The sequence below is a fragment of the Aotus nancymaae genome, unplaced genomic scaffold (assembly GCF_030222135.1).
Source record: "Aotus nancymaae isolate 86718 unplaced genomic scaffold, 86718_ANA_hifiasm-v0.15.2.pri h1tg000014l, whole genome shotgun sequence".
Lineage (NCBI taxonomy): Eukaryota > Metazoa > Chordata > Mammalia > Primates > Aotidae > Aotus > Aotus nancymaae.
Window position 1 is genome coordinate 54,953,784 of NW_026988425.1, and position 21,536 is coordinate 54,975,319.

General features: G+C 35.1%; 1 protein-coding gene across 5 annotated transcripts in view; it reads right to left on the bottom strand.

Annotated features, from left to right (window-relative positions):
* ERCC8 (ERCC excision repair 8, CSA ubiquitin ligase complex subunit) overlaps positions 1–21,536 on the bottom strand; it is a 72,337-nt gene that overhangs the window by 24,720 nt on the left and 26,081 nt on the right. For all 5 annotated transcript variants that reach the window (XM_012457260.2, XM_012457258.2, XM_012457261.3 and 2 more), the window contains 7 exons: positions 20,974–21,075; positions 16,825–16,948; positions 6,932–7,013; positions 5,512–5,580; positions 4,194–4,260; positions 1,433–1,533; positions 123–247 (listed from right to left, as the gene is read on the bottom strand). In XM_012457260.2, the coding sequence (XP_012312683.1) occupies positions 123–247; positions 1,433–1,533; positions 4,194–4,260; positions 5,512–5,580; positions 6,932–7,013; positions 16,825–16,948; positions 20,974–21,075 (670 nt within the window). The remainder of the gene's footprint in view (positions 1–122; positions 248–1,432; positions 1,534–4,193; positions 4,261–5,511; positions 5,581–6,931; positions 7,014–16,824; positions 16,949–20,973; positions 21,076–21,536) is intronic.

Here is a 21,536-nt window from a genome sequence, read left to right on the forward strand (position 1 = left end):
ACACATTTTTAAAAAGAGCTGTGATTCAAAGGGAGGAAATGAGCTAAATATACAGAAAAACATCAAGTGTATGTTACAGACCCATTTCTTTATACCCAAAAATATACTTAAAAATCTCTTACAAGTGTGTTTTCTCCATTGGAACTATTCCAGAGTCTCATTCGATTATCTGTACCAACAGTGAGAAGGTGAAGCCCATCACTTGTAAAACATAAGCCATTAACTTTCCCATTATGAGCAGTGTTTGCTGCAATGAAAAATATAGTTCAGTTTATCTGTTCTTGTATTCAGAACATATTTAATGTTTGATGATACAATTATTTAAACATATTAAAGGACAACAACTTGAGTTACTTAAAAAATGTTAAGTGGCTTATACTTAAAATTAACCAACCCTTCAGATTATTTGAATAGGATAAGCAATATAAATCAGAAGCATAAAAATAGAAGAAAACAAAAAAAGGGAAAAAAATTCTACCAGACATACTTTTTTTTTCCAGCGAGGAAGTTGTGCCATCAAATTCAGTTAAGTGTGTAGCTTAACACTAAAATTTAAAATGAAATACTTTTCATCTCTCTTATATAATATTTTTATTGCTAACCTAAAAATCATTCAATGGACTATTAAAATCAGTAATTCTCGTGTTTTCCATAAAAAAAAAAAAAAAAAAAACCCTTAAAAGGAAAAGGATGACTGTTGTAGTCTCAAAATATGTATCACTTTCAAAATTAACAAGTTTGAGAAAGCATAATTCTAAAATAGGCTAATTAATTTAAAAACATATAAAACATGTTTTATATAGTTTTTTAAAAAACTATATACATTCTAATATATTTCATATAAAACTATATAAAACCTATGGTTGTTTTATATAGTTTTTTAAACTATAGTTTTATATAGTTTTTTTAAAAACTACACAAAATTTCATAGGTTTTATATAGTTCATTCTAATACATATCTGGTCCAGAATTAATTCTAAATCAAAATTTCTACACTGGAATTAAATTCTACTGTAAAAATGCAATTTAGGTACTTTGTCACATGGATTACAGCTGACTCACATTTAACACAATTTTATGTTGATACAATGGCCACAAAACGTTACTATTTCTGTAATTTATTGTGATTTTTAAAATGGCATTGAATTTGTATAGTTGGCCTCAATGGAGCAAAAACAAAATAAGTAAAGCAAGTTACTTCATAAAAGTTTCTACTTTTGAAAATTTAGGGCCAAATGAAAGTGCCATTTTTATTTGTATCTTAAAGAAAGAGAATCATAATTTAGTTTACATAAATTAAGAAAGTGATATATGATGAATGCCTTTTAAAAAATCATCAAGTGTGCAATTTGTCAATATGCAATTATTATTTGGCTTCAATGTAAAAAAAACTATCATTGTTGTATTTCTTTATTAATGCATTCTTCCTTACCTGATTCGACAGCTTGTGACTTTTCCCCATTATGCTGATCAAGAGTAATTAAACATCCTGATGCTCTTCTCACATCCCATAATTTTACTCTACTGTCAGCACTGAGAAGAATAAATGTTACATTGACAAAGGTCTCGTTACATAGGTGCAAATGTATATATACACTAGGGTTGTTGAACTTTCCCTTTTCAGCAACTATTCAATAGTTAACAGTAATTCAAATAACTGATTAAATAGCAAGAAAAAAAAAGTAAGCTTTCTTTTTCAGATAACAAAAATAAAGTTCTGCTGCTTTTTATGTTGTTTTAAATTATATCAGCATCTTTTCTCCCAAGGACCAGATAGGCCTGTAGCTTGTTCCTAGTAAGTTCCTTACCACACCTTTTCTACTGCTTGTTATCCAAATGCTGTCAAGACAAGCAATTAACCAATTTCACTTTGCTCAAAAATCCATTCGGTATGATTTGGTGTTTTTTTCCTTTTTATATAAAAAATGGTAAGAGTAAGGTGAATAACGAGGACAATGCATTTCCATTTGGTTTCCTGTACTCAAATCAATCTTTACCAGATATATGAAAACTATATTTAATGTTTCCTAGAAATTCGAACTTACTTCCATTTTTTTTCAAGAAAGCAAAAAGAAGAAAGCCAAATCTATGATCAGACATCTATTTCAGTTTCTAGGCTATTCCTAAAGAAAAATGCCTGGCAATCTGATGTGCTCCTAATCAGTTCATCTGATGCTATCGTGTCCTCACAAGGACCTCAACAATATTGTAACCCAGGGGGGCTTATCCATGCCATTTTAATAAGAGAGAGTATTACTTTACATTTTATAAGCCTGTTTTTTATTTATAAATTTTTAAAAAATATACACACAGGGTTTATTGGTTTTTAAAAATTTTGATTCTTTTCACAGATGGCCATCAAACCTAGCCAACTAGAATAGTCAGCAAAAAGCTAGCATTTCCCATTCTTAAGTTGGTTTTCTTTCTTTCCAGCTGAGGGAAATGAAATTTGTATGAGGATTTAAGTGTCTTCTGAAACAGATTAGATTTGAACATATCCAACTTTTAACACTGATTACTAGGTCCATTCTGGTACTGATTCAAATTCCTGGGGGCATTCTTATAATTGAAAGCTTCTTAGCTCTCCTTTGTTCTCAGGAAAACCAAGTTAAGCATAAAAAACGTAAAATCCACCCAAGCATAACCAGCACCTAACTCCTAACCTTCATACCTCTTCAGTCAGTCTTATGGCTACAATTCTAGACCTTGTGCACTTCAGAAATCGTAAATTTTAACGTTATATTTTGTTAATTATTAAGAGAAGTTTCTTTAGGGCCTAAACTGTGACAGGGAAAGAGGGCTGGCAACTCAAAAACAATCCAGACACAGATCTTTATAAAACTAATATGAATAGCGTTTGTAATAATTCTTCTACTTAAAGCTTTATGAAAATATATCAAAATATTTGATTACTATTTCTTTTCCCTTCAGTTCTAAAATTTTCTTAGTCTAACTCTCATACTTCTACTTCATTAGGTCCTTGATCCCTCCTACAAGCCTTTTTGTGATTTTATTTTTTTCCTTTTTCCCATGACTTCTACAATTTTCAGGCACTGAGGTACTTTCCTGTAGACACTGAAAATTGTTAAGTCTGTTTTAATGTTTTAATTACTGTGGCCTGGTACACCTGTGATCTACATCTTCAACTGAGAACATCTGCCCAGTAATTCTATGCGCCCTTAATCAGCTCCCTCTCTCTTTCAATCTGTTATTCCAGATCCATACCATCTTTCCTCAAAATTGCATCCTCATTCCTATATTTTCAAGAGATGACATCAAGTCCTAGTCCACTAAAAACCAAGAGAAGCCTTTCAGTCTGAACTTCTTCAGCATCTCTGCCAAAGCTACAAACCTAATTGTATTCACTTCCACCTTTTCCTCTTCCATTTAGTCTCACAGTGCTCTTCATGTGCCAAACCAGGTGTCCCCTCCACCCTTATCTGGATCCTCGATACCACCCACTTCTGTGTATTTAAGTTCCTGATGCACCATTTATTCTCTCCATTTCTTATCTTTACCTGTTTCTCTCTACTGGTACTCCTCCCGCAGCATAGAAATATGCAATACTCTTCTCTCCAGCAAACAAATAAACCTCCCCACATCTTTTGATCCTCTCAGAGTTAAGTGATCCTGCTTTCTTTTCCTATATACACCTACCAAAAATGTGCCTCTATTAAAGCATTTTTCAGGATGCCCTGTAATCACTGATTTTTGACTATATGTCCCATTAGATCATTAGATTGTTGGCTTTTCGAAGCCTTGGTTTACCTCTGTGTCCCTAGTACAATGCTTGGCATGTGGGAAGAAGTAATTAAATATTAGAAAATAGAATTAGTGAATGTGTGGATATGTTATATCATATTCAAAATAATTCTAGGTTAAAGATAATGAATAAAAATGCTCTATTTAAAAATTAGCACAGTGTTATATTTTTGTGTATAAGAATGACACAACAGAGTTCCTCTATGTTCTAAGATGAAACACCTTGAAAATGGATAGGATTAGAATTAGAATGCAAAGGCAGATTTCCTTTGGTGACATGAATTAAAATCTCTAACTCAACACTTCAGTTTTAAAGGAGCTAATTAATAATTAAATATGCTAAAATACATACATTACATAAATGTAGTCTTTTCTAAATGCTCATTATTAATTACTAATGTGCACTTCAAAGCAAATAAGTTAAATTTTACCTTGCAGTTGCCAAGATATAGTCATAACGTGGAGACCAGGAAACTGCCAGTATTTCTTGTCTATGACCTGCAAATACAACTGTATGAAAAGTCTTGCAAGATATTTGAAAAATCCAAAGGTAGAGTGCCAATAATTTCACCTGATTCTGAAGAAAGTGAGGCTAAATATTCAATGTGAATAGATATGATCATTTCTTACACTTATAATAATCTACATTTCAATGCTAATGTGAAGTTTACAGGGGTATTTCTAACACATGACATTTTATTGTAAAATAACTGGTTTTGCTTTGGAAAAAATAGAGTTAAGTAAGCCTTTCTTTTTAAATACAGTTGTTAGCTTATGTCAGTCAATCCATATAACTCAAGCTCAATTACTGTAATAAAACATACAAGATAAACATTTTAAAGGATAAAAATATCTTCCAATTTCTCATAAAGTTGTAAGAGAAAATTACTTTAATTAATGACTGTAAAAAAGCGTTTATATAATTTTTTTTTTCCTAGAAAGCACAGGTAATAAAATTAAAGGGTGATTTCAACATTTTAATTCACTTTTACCTAACTGAACTATTCACATCAGACATTTTCATCTGCCCAGCTTATATTAATAGAAATTCATAATAATGTCAAAAAATGCTACCCATCTCACCAACTTTTCTTAATATATTGTTATGTGCAGATTCTGAGAGAAGTAAAAATATGTAAATCATATTCTATCTTTTTATTGTTTAGAATTAGACAATCTAATATTGATAAAAAAAGGAGCAAGAATAATTTAAATTAATATATCTTTACCACAGAATTACTTCAATATATTTTTTCTAAAATATTCTTACTGAGAAAAAATGCACCTAAATATTAAGCACAATGTTTACTCATTAGCCAGAATATTACATAATACGCATGAGACAAATATACTGGTACTCTTTTCCCAGCATATAAATATGCAATACTCTTCTCTCCAGCAAACAAATAAACCGCCCCACATCTTTTGATCCTCTCAGAGTTGTGATCCTGCTTTCTTTTCCAGTTGCATTAGTTTTTTTAAATGTAGAAATAACACCAGCTTTTGAGTTAGACCTATTTTTCATATCCTTTGAGGTTCCCCAATGACCATTGTTCATATAAATGTCTTTTCAGTAGTTCAGTTTTATAAGAATAATGCACAGAAGGATCTTTATTTCCCTGCTGACTTTTAACAACTAGCACAAAATATATCAGTCATGTCACTCACAAAGAATACATTGTTAGTAATGTTTCTTTTTATTGAATGCTTTACTCAAAGTAGTTGCTGTTTGAAATAAAATAAAAATACCCTGTAGAATGTGAGAACAGGATCCAGACTTCAAGTCACAGAGTTGTACTTTGGGTCCTCTAGTACCAACTGTAAAAACAAAAATGATTTAAGATAATTTTATCATAAATCATCATTAAAAGGAAACAAGACATTATCATTAGTAATCACGACATTTTCATGTATCTATGTAGAAATATAAAGATATATGCCAAAAAGACATTTCAAGTCATTTTTAACGTTTACATTTAAAAAAGTTATTTTAACTACAGTTATATTTTACTAGTAAGAGACTTCTATTATTACATTTATTTTTAATTCTGAAATAATTACAGATTTTCAAGCAGTTGCAAAGCTAGTATAAAGAGGACTGTGTACCCTTCACTAGGTTTCCCCATGATTATGTGTGAAGTAACTAATATCAAATCAATATCAAACCCAGGAAATTTATATTGGTAAATGTGTGTAAATGTATGTATGTACAGTTCTATTCCATTTTATCAAATCAAATCATTGTATTTTAATAGCATAGATTTTCCAAGTTAATGATACACTTTCAATCACTAGTAACATATTCACAGAAACTCTGGACACAGACTGAAAGGAGCTCAAAGACAACTTAGTTCCTAGCTCTTCTTTATGGATAAAACAGCTGACTGATGTCCAGAAGTAGAGACCTACATGGTGCCACAGGAATAATGCATCACAGGGCCCAGATACCTGATACTAGAAAATAATTTTTTCTTCCTTATATATGAAGATGTTTGTTGCAGGTGCTTTTATATAAATTGATGCTTAATTTGAAACACAACCTTAGAGAAGGAAATAATTTCCTTGTTTTATTGTGTCAAATTGGGAAAGTTGCCAACTTTTATTCATGTAAAATCTCTGAAACTTTGGTGGTTTAAAAGGAACTCTTTAGATGACAGAAATATGCTCTTAATCTCTGAATCCTGGCCACTAGATAGTGCTTGACTTGCACAATATCTGTTGAATCGAATACAGATAGTACATATATTAAAAAAGTGAATTGTGGCTGGGCGCGGTGGCTCACGCCTGTAATCCCAGCACTTTGGGAGGCCGAGGCGGGTGGATCACAAGGTCAAGAGATCGAGATCATCCTGGTCAACATGGTGAAACCCCGTCTCTACTAAAAATACAAAAATTAGCCGGGCGTGTTGGTGCACGCCTGTAGTCCCAGCTACTCAGGAGGCTGAGGCAGGAGAATTGCCTGAACCCAGGAGGCGGAGGTTGCAGTGAGCCGAGATCGCGCCATTGCACTCCAGCCTGGGTAACAAGAGAGAAACTCCATCTCAAAAAAAAAAAAAAAAAGTGAATTGTGATATTCCTCAGGTTTAAAATGTCTATATCAAAACTAATTATATATAAAAAGGGAGAAAGTTTTCAATATGCCAAAAGACAAACGAATACACTTACAAACCTGCTACCAAACAGTGCTTGGTGGAGACTGGAGACATATGATGACTGTAAACTGTTTCCTCAAAATTAAATACATCTGCAGTCTAATAATCAAAAGACATTTAAAAAGTATAAGTTTTAATAATAAAAACAAAGCAATAAATTTACTCTTTACTTTTCCCTAAATTTTTAGCAATTTTTAAATTGAGTGTTAGCAATTCAACTTAAACATAGGAATGTAATACCCCAAAAAACCTTGATAATTTGAAATCCTGTTATTTACAACATTCTTCTCCCTTCTATGAGAAAAAAAAAATAGGTTTTCCCAGTAAATCCCAGAAACTAAGAAAATGCAAGCATGTGGCTTACCATATTCCTCTACACCCACCCTGGTAGGGAGGGGGCTCAGTATCTACATGGATGATGTAGCCAGCACTGCCTCTCAGTTCCATACAACCTGAGCTACCACACCCAGGACACTGTCACTACCTAGAATTGCCCCTTCTTTGAAATCATACATTTCAATTATCTATGATCACAATCTTCTATCATTTTCAGCTTCCCCCACCATCCGCCAACTACTCTCAAGAAATCTGAATAAACTCTGGAACCTCTATCAGTTCCTTTCATCTACTTCTTTTCCTCTCCAGGTTGGGTTCCAAGGTCCAATACCAATACCAAGGTCAACTGCCAATATCTTCAATTCCTTTGCTAATATCCTTCCATTTATCAAGACTTCTACCCTGGGTGACCCCAAATGTCTGCCTTCCGGATTGATCTACACCAGGGGTTGGCAAACTTTCTGTAAAGAGTCAGATAGTAAATATTTTAGGCTTTCAGGACCAACTACTCATCTCTGTCACTGCAGTGTTAAAGCAGTCATGGACAACAAATGAACATATTGGAACGGCTCGGCAGGTTCTTCCTGCCTGCTGCACAAACAAAATCAATTCGCAAAGACAATGGCATTCCAGTAGAGAATTTAATTGATTAAGGCTGGCCATGCCAAGTGGGAGATGGGATTTATTAATATTACTCTAATCAATCTCCTTGAAGTCTTGTAGGTTAGGGGTTTTCCAAAGGTAGTTTGGGGGAAGGAGTGGGAGTAGTTAGGCAATGAATGAGTGCTTGCTGTTGATTGGTTGGGGGTGCAATCAGAAGGGTGTGGAGAATGGTCCTCCTGTGCACTCAGCCACTTCTGAGTGGAGCCACAGCAGCAGTTGGCATGTCCAGGTGGAGCCATTGATGTCAGACATGAAAAAAATCCTGAAAAGATATCTCAAAAGGCCAATTTTAGGTTCTACAGTTGTGAAGTTATCTCAGGAGTAATTGGGGAAGTTATATATCTTGTGACCTCCAGAATAATGGCCGGCAATCATTTATGTCTCTCTCTCACTCTCCCTCTTTATTTATTTTTGAGACCAGGTTATGAGGCTGGTTAATTTTTGCATTTTTGGTAGAGATGGGGTTTTGCCATGTTGCCCAGGCTGGTCTTCAACTCCTGGCTCAAGCAATCCACCCTCCTTAGCCTCCCAAAGTGTTGGGATTACAGGTGTGAGCTGCTGGGTCTACATCTACACCTTAGCAGAATTCAGGCTCCTCTCCTCCTCCAAGTCTGGTGGACTCTCATTAGCTTTACAAAGGTGGTTGAGTTTCGGGGAAGGACTATTATCATTTAAACTATAAAATGGCTGGGGGCAGTGGCTCACATCTCAGCACTTTGAGAGGCTGAGGCAAGAGGATCACTTGAGGTCAGGAGTTTGAGACCAGCCTGGCCAACATGGTGAAACTCCATCTCTATTAAAAATACAAAAATTAGCTGAGCGTGGTGGTGGGAGCCTGTAATCCCAGCTATACAGGAGGCTGAGGCAGGAGAATCGCTTGAATCCAGGAGGTGGAGGTTGCAGTGAGCTGAGATCACACCACTGCACTACAGCCTGGGCAACAGAGAGCAACTCTGTCTCAAAAATAAATAAATAAAATTTAAAAATAGAGTATTAACTGTCTCCCAAAGTTAGCTTGGCCAAAGTCCAGGAATAATTCAGGCAGTTGAGGACTAAAGGTAAGAGGGGGTGTTGGCTAGATCAGATCTCCCCTACTGCCACAATTTTGTCACTGATAAATTTTTGCAAAGGCACTTTCAATATCTGTAGCCAAAACCCACTTTATTTACAAAAAAAGGCCATGAACCAGACTTGCCCATGGGCCCAGACTTGGCCAATCCCTTGTTCTACCCAGGTAAAAAAAATCTTATAATAGGGCAGTGTCACTATAAAAAATTATTCATTTCCTCTGAATTTCAGTAATGACTGCTAGTCCCACTATATTTCTCTGCAGTATTCTGCAACTATTTCAAATCTTCTCCACAAACATCCCACTCAGTCACAACAGGTGATCTGATGTTTCATTTCAAGGAGAAAATAGGAGGCACTCAATCAGAATTCCCTTAATGGCTTACCAACAAATCTACAAACACATTTGCTTCCACTTATCCTTTTTCCTTCTTCACTCCTGTTATCATAAAATCATGATTCCTAACCTTTTTTTTTTTTTTTTTTTAAGACAGAGTCTTTCTTGCTGTTGCCCAGGCTGGAGTGGAGTGGTGTGATCTCGGCTCACTGCAACCTCTGCCTCCTGGGTTCAAGCGATTCTCTTGCCTCAACCTCCTGAGTAGGTGGGACTACAGGTGCCCACCACCATGCCTAGCTAATTTTTGTATTTTTAGTAGAGATGGGTTTTCACCACATTGGCCAGGCTGGTCTCGAGATTCCTCCCCATTTTTAATGTTAATTCTCCTACTTGTGTTTAGATCCCCTTCAGCACTGTTAGAGATCTCACCCTATAGATTATCTTCTGGGTATCTATAACCTCTGTCCCCACTGGCTCATTCCCAACAGCACTAAAAGTTCAAGTCTTTTTCATCTTACCACCCTCTCACTAAGGCAAAAAAAAAAAAAAAAAAGCCTTTTCACCCTACATTCTCCCTAATCTTTCCTCCTCCTCAATCCAAACTTTAGCTATCTCTAATTCCTTATCTCCCATGTATTTCTCAACTAATTGCAATCTTATTTATTTCACTACTTTAATACACACTACTATTCCAATATTACCAATAACCTCCTCATCTGATTTAATATGTTAGTAGCATTCAACACAGCTAATTACTCCCATCTTCTTTAAAGCAGTCTCTTTTACTGGCTTCCATTGTATCATATATTCCTGATTTTCCTCTTTCTCTCTTTGGTTCCATCTTTTCATCACTTTTAGCAGGCTTTGGTTTCCTTTTTCTATCCTATTTATCTTTGTCTCCCTCAGGGTTTTGTTCTATGCAATCTCTTCAATTGCCAGTTGCATGTTATAGGTTAAGTATCCCTTATCCAAAGTAACTGGGACCAGAAATGTTTCAGATTTCAGATTTTTTTTGGTTTTGGAATGTTTGCATTATACTTATTGGATAAGTATTTCAAATCTACAACTCAAAAAATTTCAAATTTTGAACTGTTGGATTAGGGATACTCGACATGTAGTGAAGCACAAATCTGTATATTCAGTGTAGACCTCACTCCTGAATTCTGGATATGTAGAGCTCAATTCCTGGATTATCTCCATTTGGATTTCCTGTAAATCCCTCAAACTCGACAAATCGAAAATTGAACTAATCACTCCCACCCTTCCCTATCTTAGTAAATAACAATGTAATTCACTGAATTGCCAAGCTAGAGAACTTGGGGGTTATTCCTGTATAGATTTTTTCTTTAATAATGGCTTTTTCAAGATAAAATTCATATATTGTACAGCTTGGAACCTATAAAAAGTGTCACTGGTGATGCTGGAAGTACTCCCAAGAAGCAGAGAAAAGTCATGATATTACAAGAAGAAGCTGAATTGCTTGACATGTACTATAGATTAAGATCTGCAGCTGTGGTTGCCTACCATTTTAAGATAAATGAATACAGAATAAGAAAAAGAAATTTTTTGTGAAATTTTTGTGAAAAAAGAAAATTTGTGATGCTGTCACTGCAGCTATGCCACCAGTGTGAAAATCGTGCACGTTTTGTGAAATACCTTTGACCTCTTATTGAAAATCAGCTTTTATGTGGGTGTGGGATTGTTAAAAAAAAGGCATATCTATATATAGACTCTAGTATGGTTTTTTTTAAAAGAGAAGTCATTACAGTCATTATATGATAATGTAAAGCAAAATGAAGGTGAAGGATCTAAAGCTGGAGAACTTAATGCCAGAAAAGGATGGTTTGTTAATTTTGGAAACAGGTTTGGCTTTAAAAAAGTCAAGGTAACAGGATAAGAAGCTTCTGCCCACCAAGAGGCAGCAGATGATTTTCCAGATGCCATTAAGAAAATCATTGAGGACAAAGGATATCTGCCTGAACAGGTTTTAAATGCAGACAAAAGTACCTTAATTCTGGGATAATATAATGCCACGAAGGACTCTTATGACATGGACACTTCGAAGATATGGGCACTGAAACTAAAGCAAATAGTGGAAGAAGGATCAGTACTGTAATAGAAACATTTTTAGAGAAATAAAGCAGAACAGACAGAAATTACAATGTATTTCCATAGTTATACCAACTGTGCCTGCCCCTCCTTCCAAATCTTCTTCCACCTTTTGCCACCCTAGACAGCAAGGTCAGCCCCCCTCTTCCTCCAACCCCTTTTCTTCCTGCTCCTTCTCCTCAGTCTACTCAATGTGAAGATGATAAGGATAAAGATCTTTATGACGATCCACTTCCACTGACTGAGTAGTAAATATATTTCTCTTCCTCACAATTTTCTTAATAACATTTTCTTGTCTCTAGCTTACTTTATTTTAAGAATACAGTATATAGGCTGGTCGCAGTGGCTCATGCCTGCAATTTCAGCACTTTGGGAGCCAATGCAGGTGGATCACCTGAGGTCAGGAGTTCAAGACTAGGTTGGCCAACAGGGCGAAACCCCATCTCTACTAAAAATATAAGAAAATTAGCTGGGCGTGGTGGTATGCACCTGTAGTCCCAGCTACTCGGGAGGCTGAGGTAGGAGAATCGCTTGAACCCAGGAAGCGAAGGTTGCAGTGAGCCGAGATAGTGCCACTGCACTTCAGCCTGGTGACAGAGAGAGACTCTGTCTGGAAAAATAAAAAAAAATAATAAAATAATACAGTATATAATACATATACAAAGTATATGTTAATTAACTTTATGTAATCATGAAGGCTTCCAATTAACACTAGGCTATTAGTGTTAATAGCCTCTTGGGGGAATCAGAAATTATACATAGATTTTAAACTGTGATAGGGTGTCAGCTTCCCTAACCTCCACACTGTTCAAGGGTTACATGCATTATCATAAATCAAATAATTGTCATGAACAGGTACATTTATTGATTCTCTATCCTGTTCCACCGTGTGGTGTTTTTCTTTTTTACTTACACCAATATCACATTGCCTTAACTAGTAAGTCTTGATATCTGAGGGTGAAGTCCTCCAACTTCACTCTTCTTCAAGAATACCCTGCCCTTTTGCATTTCCATATGACTTCACTCTTCTTCAAGAATACCCTGCCCTTTTGCATTTCCATATGAACATTAGAATTAGCTAGTCAATTTTCAAAAAAGAAATCTTCTAAGATTCTGATAGGAAATGCATTGATTCTATAGATCACTTTGGGTAGAACTGGGATCTTTACCACATTGACCTTCTAATTCTTGAACATGGAATACCTCACACTCATTTAGGTCTTAATTTCTCTCAATAATGTTCAAAAGTTCTCTGTATATTCAGAATAGTCTCATATATTTTTCATTAAATTTATTACTAGGTATATGATGATTTTTGATGCTATGGTAAACAATATTAGTTTTGAAATTTCATTTTATAATTGTTTGTGTCTGGAATTCAGAAATTTTTTACCTTGAATCCAGCAAATTTGCTAAATTTAGTTATATTAATTCTAATAATTTGGCTATAGATTGAGTTTTCTAGGTTCATAATCACGTCTTCTGTAAATGACAGTTTAAATGCTTCCTCTCTACTTCCTGTATCTTTTGTTTCCTTCATTTGCTTTATTGCACTGACTAGGACATCTAGTACAATGTTAAACAGAGGAAATAATGGGGATAACGCAAAGGGAAAGCTTTCAACATTTTACCACCAACTATAATGGTTGCTTTAGTTTTTTTTTAAAAAAAATACTTTTTATCAAATTAAGGAATTTCTCTTGTATTCCTGGTATACAGAGAATTTTTAAAAATGTGGTGCCAGGCACAGTGGCTTATGCCTGTAATTCCAGCACTTTGGGAGACCAAGGCAGGTGGATCATGAGGTCAGGAGATCAAGACCATCCTGGCCAACAAGGTGAAACCCCGTTTCTACAAAAATACAAAAAGTTAGCCATGCGTGGTGGCAGACACCTGTAGTCCCAGCTACTTGGAAGGCTGAGGGAGAAGAATTGCTTGTACCCGGGAGGCGGAGGTTGCAGTGAGCCCACGTTGCGTCACTGCACACTCCAGCCTGGCAACAGACCAAGACTCTGTCTCAGAAAAAAAAAAAGGAGGATGGGCACAGTGGCTCATGCTTGTAATCCCAACACTTTTGGAGGCCAATGCGGGAGGATAGCTTGAGGCCAGATTTTTAGACCCGTCTGGGCAACATAGAGAAATACTGTCTCTACAAAAAGTTTAAAAAATTAGCTGGAGACCGTGGTGCACATCTGTAGCCTTCACTGCTTGGGAGGCTGAGCTGGGAGGATCCCTGGAGCCCAGGAGAGTCTGAAGTTATAGTGAGCTATGATTGCACCACTGCACTCTAGCTTAGGCAACAGAGCAAGACTCTGTCTCTTAAAAAAAAAAAAAAAGAAAAAGATATTGACTTTTATTTAAAAATTTTTATATGTATTGAGATGACTACTATGTAGTTTTTCCCCTTCTTTCTGTTAACATGATGAATTGCACTAGTTGATTTTTAGATGTTAACAACTTTGTTTCTGTCTACTCATGATATATTATTCTTTTTGTATATTGCTAGATTCTACTTATTAATAGTTGATTTAGAAATTTTGTATTTATATTTAAGAGACACTGGCCTATATTTTCCATGTAATGCCCTTGTAAGTGTTGAGGATATGCTGATTAAGGATATGCTGGCCCCATAAAAAAAGTTTACAAATGTCCCTTTTTTCCCTCTTGAAGCATTTGCATAAGATTGGTATTATCTCTTTTTAAAGTGGGGGTTTTTTTTTTTTTTTGGAGATGGAGTCTCACTCTTGTTGCCCAGGCTGGAGTGCAATGGCACAATCTTGGCTCACCACAGCCTTCCGGGTTCAAGCGATTCTCTTGCCTGAGCATCCCGAATAGCTGGGATTACAGGCATGAGCCACTATGCCCGGCTAATTTTTCGTATTTTTAGTGAAGATGAGGTTTCTCCATGTTGGTCAGGCTGGTCGAACTCCCAAGTTAAGGTGATCCGCCTGCCCTCAGCCTCACAAAGTGCTGGGATTACAGGCATGAGCCACCACACCCAGCCTTTTTAAGTGTTTAGAATAATAATTTGAGTACTAGAAATTACATAGGAAAAATTGGGCTCTATTTACCTCCTATTTGTACCCATTCTTAGAGTATATCCCTCTAGGTGCTCTAAGAGCCTGGGTTTTTTGCTAGGCTCCTTTCTACTTAGCAAGTACTGCACTGCAATTCTTCTCTCCAGTACCACGTGACTGGGGAAAATTGCTGTTTTTCAGATGTTTTCTGCTTCGTTTCTTAGTGTATGGCCTTGCATAGCTTGGTCAGCAAATACCTCAATGAAAAAACCAATGCAAGATGTTCGGCTTATTTCTCTGCATCTGTCTTCTTTCTGTGATCTTGACCCTTTAATTTCTGGCTGTCTTGGCAGCCAACATTCCACAGCTCAATTTCTGTCTCTCCAGCTTTATGAAATTGACTAAAGTCCTACTCATTTATCTGCCTCTTTGAAACTATCTAATGCCTGTCTTCTCAGTCTCTTGCTCTACATTAATGTTAAATGCCCAAAGAGAAAAAGAGTGTGTGGAAAGTGAATGTATTTCTCTAAGTGTTCTCTCTAGGATCTGATTCTCAAGTCTTAGATTTCTTGGCAGCTTTCCAAAACCCTCAACTAGATGTTTGTTTATATTTTATCTAGCTTTTCTCAATGGAGGTGCTGGTTTGGCTACAAGATACTCCATTATAGGCAGAAGTGAAAGCTCATGACATTTATTTAATTGTTAAAATATAGTCTCATTTTCAATGACATGTATTTTAAATAAATATACTTTAATATACAGATAAATGTGAAATGATAAGTCTATTCTAATGTAGCAAGGTCAAAAAGACACATCTACTTAGTTTGAATTATTAGAAGTGTATTAAATTTGCATTTATAGACACAACACAGTTTTGTTTTGCTGATGAGAATCATAATATACTTTGTGATTTTATTACTTATTAATATGTGGCCAGTTACATACATTGCTAGTCATCCTTAAAGCATTTATTCAGCAGTTACTGTACATAATACTAAATTTAGTAATGTATAAGACGTAGTCCTTTCTTTGGGGAAGTAACAATCTAGGACAACAAATAAAACACACAAGTATAAAAATGATATTATAAGGTAGTATGAAAATATGTTAAAATAAGAATACAGAAAATAGTGTCATAAAGTTAAAGTAAAATAACGGTTAATATGCACTCCAGAAGCTAAAATCACTAAATTGCATGATAGAACTAAAAGGGACCTTAGACAACATCTAGTCTGACACCTTAATTTTATAGCTGAAGAGACCTTTGCTAACAAATTAAATGACTTATCTACAGCAACAAATCTCATAAGTGGCAGAATGGAACTCGGACTCTGGCATCCTCAGTCCTGGCTCAAAGTAACTGTAAAAAAAGATGTGACCTTAAGAGAAGGGAAAAGTTGCAAGGGAAAGGGAATACTACAGCTTCAAAACATGATCAATTTAGTTGCAGCAAAGCATTTGTGTTGAAGACAGGTAGAAAGTAGGATTGAAGGAACAAGGGCTGAAGTTACGGATAACTTAGAATGCCAAGCTGAGTTTAGACAATGGGAATCCCTAGAGGGTTTGGGTAACGACATGATGAAACTGCTTTATGGTAAGATTAACTCTGGGGTAGAACTTAGTGCAGAAAATGTAGAAGGAAAGCAAGGCAGAGATTTTAGTAGTCTAGTTGTGCAGTAAAGGCAAGGGAAATAGAAAAGAGAGGTATGAGAGAGTTTGAAGAAAGAATTGCTAAGATTTTATGACTAAATTTAATGAGGTGTGATCACATTCAGTTTGGAACATGTTAAGTTTGAAGAGATGACACTACATTTAAGTATAGAGGTACTGTAGAAAAGTACAGAAATATCAGAGTAGAGGTCAGAGAAAAGATTAGCACTAGAAATGTGAATTTGACCAAATATCATAGAAACTATTATCCACTGCTTGCCTTTACTAAGCTACAGTATTAACAGCTTTTTCCTTCAAGTTTTTAGATAAATCAAAGATAAATACAATTTTCTACTTTAGATTACTAGACCATAGTTTTCACACAGGGATACTAATAATAGCTAATAGTTTTTGAGCATTTACTATATGCTATGTACTGTACTAGCTACTTTACATATATTGGCTCATTTAATCCTCACAACCATTCTATAATCATTATTTCCACTTACACATGAGACAGACACAGAGGTTTGGACATCTGCCGATTGTCATACAGCTGGTTAGCAGCACAGCCAGGATATGAACTCCAGCAGTCTAGCTCTTCTTAACTACTATACTGCTTTCACATCTAACATATATGACATCTCAGCAAATAATCATACTAAAATCATTTAGGATTAAATTCTCCTTCATCCTACACAGCAATTTGCAAATGTTGTAATTTACTTACTTGTAATGTATTTGTATCCCATACTTTCAGAGTTTTATCAAATGAGCTTGATGTGAACATGCCGGTGTCATGAGGATACCACTGTACAGTTTCCACACTGTATTTGTGAACATCAGGATGATATCTACAAAACAACGATCAAAATTTACAGATAACTGATGTATGTGAGTTTCAAAACTGGTGCTGTATTAAGAACAAGTAGTAGTCTCAGGTAGGATGATATGAATGGTCAAACTGAAATCACATGCCTGTGTCCTAGCTGTGTAGAAGAAGGCAAGAGAGAACGTCCAGGAATCTCTAGATTCAGGCTCCTATAATGTGATGTAGAGGTGTGCCTCCTACTAAGGGTCATAATGTGGGAGATTCTCTGTTTCTGTACTATATATAGCCTGAAAGGACCAGCCAACTATACTGGACTTCTTTCATCTTGGAAGGGGCAGTGATTTGGTCTTAATGGAAGAAACAGCTGTTTTGGTTTTGGATTTGCTTTTCCCAAGTCTCATTCTGTTAGCACTACTATTCTTAGAATTGTTGAATGCCTCACACACCTCTATAGTATTCCACACAATATTGCTTTTTATCAAGGAACTTACTCTCTGACCAAAGAATGTAACTGGTGGAGGCCCATGAAATTCACATCTTATGTAACCCATCTTCCATAAAAACACAACATGTTGAAGACTCAGTTATGATGCCAGCTACAATACACCACCTTGTGAGGGTGGTATGCTGTCCTGAAGGATGTAGTATGCTCTGAATCAGTGTATTACCTAACTGAATCTTGGGTCAAACAAACTGGCTGTTAAGAGAGATTTATGAGACAAAGAGGGAAATTTGAACACAGACTGGATATTTAATAGAGAATTTTTGTGTATGTAAGATAATGGTACTGTAGTTATGCTTACAAAGTCTTTATCTTTTAGAGACATAAATAATTATGGATGAAACTACATATTGTTCAAGATTTACTTCAAAATAATTATGAGGGTGGATAGGCAGGAGGTAGAGATGAAACAATATTGGTTATGATGGTTGGTGAAGCTGAGTGACTGATACACAGGTCATTATACTATTCTCCAATCTTGTATCTGTTTGAAATTTCCCATAGAAAACAAAAGTTATCAGAAGCCTTCTGTAACCCTATGCAGATACAATCATGTTGCTTTTGGATTCCTTATGATGAAGATTTGGGACCTTAAAGAGTTGTGGTGCTATCTGAAGGAATGAGAACATGAAGAAGGAAAGTCTTAAGTGCCAACTCTGGCATCAAAACAGCTGTAAAAATACAAGAACTATAGCACCTACTCATATTTCCTTCTTTTCTCTGTAAATATTTATATATTTTAATAATTTCCCCATTCTTTCCTCTCTTACCTTTATTATTTTTATAGGCTAACTATAATTGAGTCCACAAATTGTATAATACTGATATGGGATAAGTTAAACGATTGAAAAATGAACATGACCTTGAAATGGAGCCAGGTATGGAAAACTCCACTAAGTTTTCCTGTAAGTACATTGTTTTTCACTTACACAGTGGTTTTAGTTTTCAACTTAGGATCATCAGCCTTTGCGGAAGAGGATGATCACTTTTTGGCTGTATAGTGGAGACTTGCATTAGGTTAGGCTGGAACTTTTTTTTTTTTTTTTTTTTTTTTTTTGAGGCGGAATCTCGCTCTGTTGCCCAGGCCAGAGTGCAGTGGAAAGATCTTGGCTCACCACAACCTCTGCCTTCCAGGTTCAAGTGATTGTTCTGCCTCAGCCTCCCGAGTAGCTGGGATGATAGGCATGTGCCACCATGCCTGGCTAAATTTTGCATTTTTAGTAGAGATGGGGTTTCACTATGCTGGCAAGGCTGGTCTTGAACTCCTGACCTCAAGACCTGCCCACCTCAGCCTCCCAAAGTGCTGGGATTACAGGTGTGAGCCACCGTACTCAGCCTGGAACATTTTTTTTTTTAAAAAGGGTAAGTATGGGAAGAAAGGTATATATACGTGCTGGACAGCCAAATGGGTGGATTGTAGTGGACATGTGCCTTTTTTCCTTGGCTGGTGAGCATTCAAACTCTTCCTATTTGGGGGGAATCCCCTTCGTTTTATTGAAAATAAGAGCTCTACCTCTTGTTACAGAAAGCAAGGGACTCTAGACCTTCTCTTTTCCTGGGAGAGTTAGCCATTATTCAAAGTTGAGAGTCTGTGTTGGTGACATTTGGCAAAACCTAACCTAATCTTCTTGTGGTGTGACCTATCCTGACTTCTCTTGTTTTCTGTTCATTTTCTAAAACTGATTCTCCCATCTTTCTGACAATTATGTGAAATATTAAATATTCTTCCAATAAATTTCCACTTAAGATAAGCAGAACTGATTTCTTTCTGCTCCTAAGAACACTGACGTCTACAGAGATTGTTCCAGTGATACTAGTTTTAAATAAAACAAATCTTTAATGTAGTGATCACAAATAAAAGCTCATTTATATTTTAAGTTTAAATTTTTAAATAGGATAAAATATTTTATTATGTTACTATATTATGTTACTTATTATGTTACTATATGTTCTGTTATTCTCATTTACATTTAATAAGAATTTTGGTAGAGGAAAGGAATCTTTTTAGTGCTCAAGGACAAACACATTAAGTATACTAACAATAAGTATCAAAAAATAGTCTAAGCCACATTAACTTAATAATAGTCTTTATTGAAATTATTTTTAAATAAGATTGTAAACTCTTCAGATGTATAAAATGCTATAACAGATTTTGTAAAGATGCGTACTATGATGTCCATTTTCAAATTCAAAGTCACACTTTTAAAGATAGAGTCTGAATCCAAGAATAAAAATCATATTAAGACAAGATTGACACATTAGGCATTTACTTATGTCACATGCCAAAATAAGCAAATCACAGTCCCTCATGGACTATTATATAGCACATGGAATAGATGAAAATACTATTTTGCTATGTAACAAAATAAATTTATTGTTAAAATGTTAGCTGGGATAAAATAAGATAAAAATGAATTAAATTAATTAACATGACTTTTTTTGTTACTGAGGGTGGGAAGAGAGTATAAATGGCCTAAGACTCTAAGTTCCAGAGTATTTGAGGAGATATCTTGTTTTGTACTAAGTTTTCCTGTAAGTACATTGCTTTTCACTTACACTTTGGTTTTAGTTTTCAACATGCTTTTAAAAAGATAATATTTCATTTAATTCTCATTGAAATGTTTAAGAACCATAGGGCATGTATACTTATTTTTAAAACAAAATAATCTGAAGCTGAGATTAACTGATTTCCCCAAATCTGTATTTCCAATGTGAAGCACCAGAGCCAAAAAACAATAGAAAAATCTCTTCACCAGTATTTCATAGCATCTATTCTAATGCTTTAGGAAAAGCTGTAAAAACTGTTGATGTTAATGTTTACAAAGTTTTCCCTCTTGAAAGCATTTTCTTAGCACCCATTCTCCCTGTTAATTCAAAGGTCTGCTCATTATCAGATTGGATATAGGTGATGAGAAAGGATTAAATGACCAAAATGGAAAAACTATGTCACAAAACATTTTATTAGACTTAAAAAAATTATCACAAGATTGGTAAGCCAGTAGAGAATAGTCAGAGAAGACAAGTATTATAGAAGTATGTTTTTAAGTTAGGCATCTTTGATAAGTAGAGAGACAAGAGAGGGGTGAGTGGGTATATGTGTATGTGTGTCCTGGGTGAGGGAATACCAGTATGTTTCATATATCTAAACCTTTTCTTCCATTAGTATCAGTTTAAAATATAATTTGTGTTTATAATTAGCTGAAGGACTATAAATGAATCTTATACTAAGAGGTACTGAAAACTCTTAGTTACTGAGATGTGCCATTTAGGTATAGAAAATGAAGGATATAATCAAAAGTTTTTAAAAAATAAAATCCTTTTCGAATTTGATACCAAAATTGTTTTGGGGAAGTCACATGTTAAAAAACTATACCTAAATGTCAGTTACTATTTTTAAGAAAGTGTCAAGGAATAACCATGCAAATGTGTCACTTGAACAATTTGCTTGACCCATTCACTTAACTTCTACTTTCATGTTTTGCATTAGATGCAGAAAATACTGAACTATTTACAAATTCATACATTTTAACATTTTTAATACATACCTGTCAACGGAACACACTGCTTTACATGTGTAATAAGGTTGTCTGCTGGAGTTCTCAAGGTCATAAAGTACAATCACACCATCTGAACCACCTGATAACATGCTGATAATAAAAAAAGTTCACATTAATTTATCATTTTATGTAGTCCGTTTATGATTGCAAATTCTAAAAACTGATTTGCAAACACTCAAATGTATTAAGGATACATTAGTTTGCAATGAGTTAATCCTCAATAACACAGACTTAATAAACTAAAATTTCTTAGTATTTATAGATGAATATAAAAAATTCATTCTGTGATCATTTCAAGTTTACTTCCATAACTTCAAAAAGAAAGAGTGACGGAAACAAGATGGCAAAAGAGATTTCTTTTTTTAATATATATTTCTAAACGCAGCATGATTGTGAAAGAGATTTCTTAAGAAAATAAAATATTACAGTTATTTCAAATGTCCTAATTTCGACCCTGGGCAAGTTACACCACCTATCTAAGGCTTTCAACATTTGTAAAGGAGGGGGACATTTTTACCTAAATCACAATGTTGATAATAAAATTTAAGTGC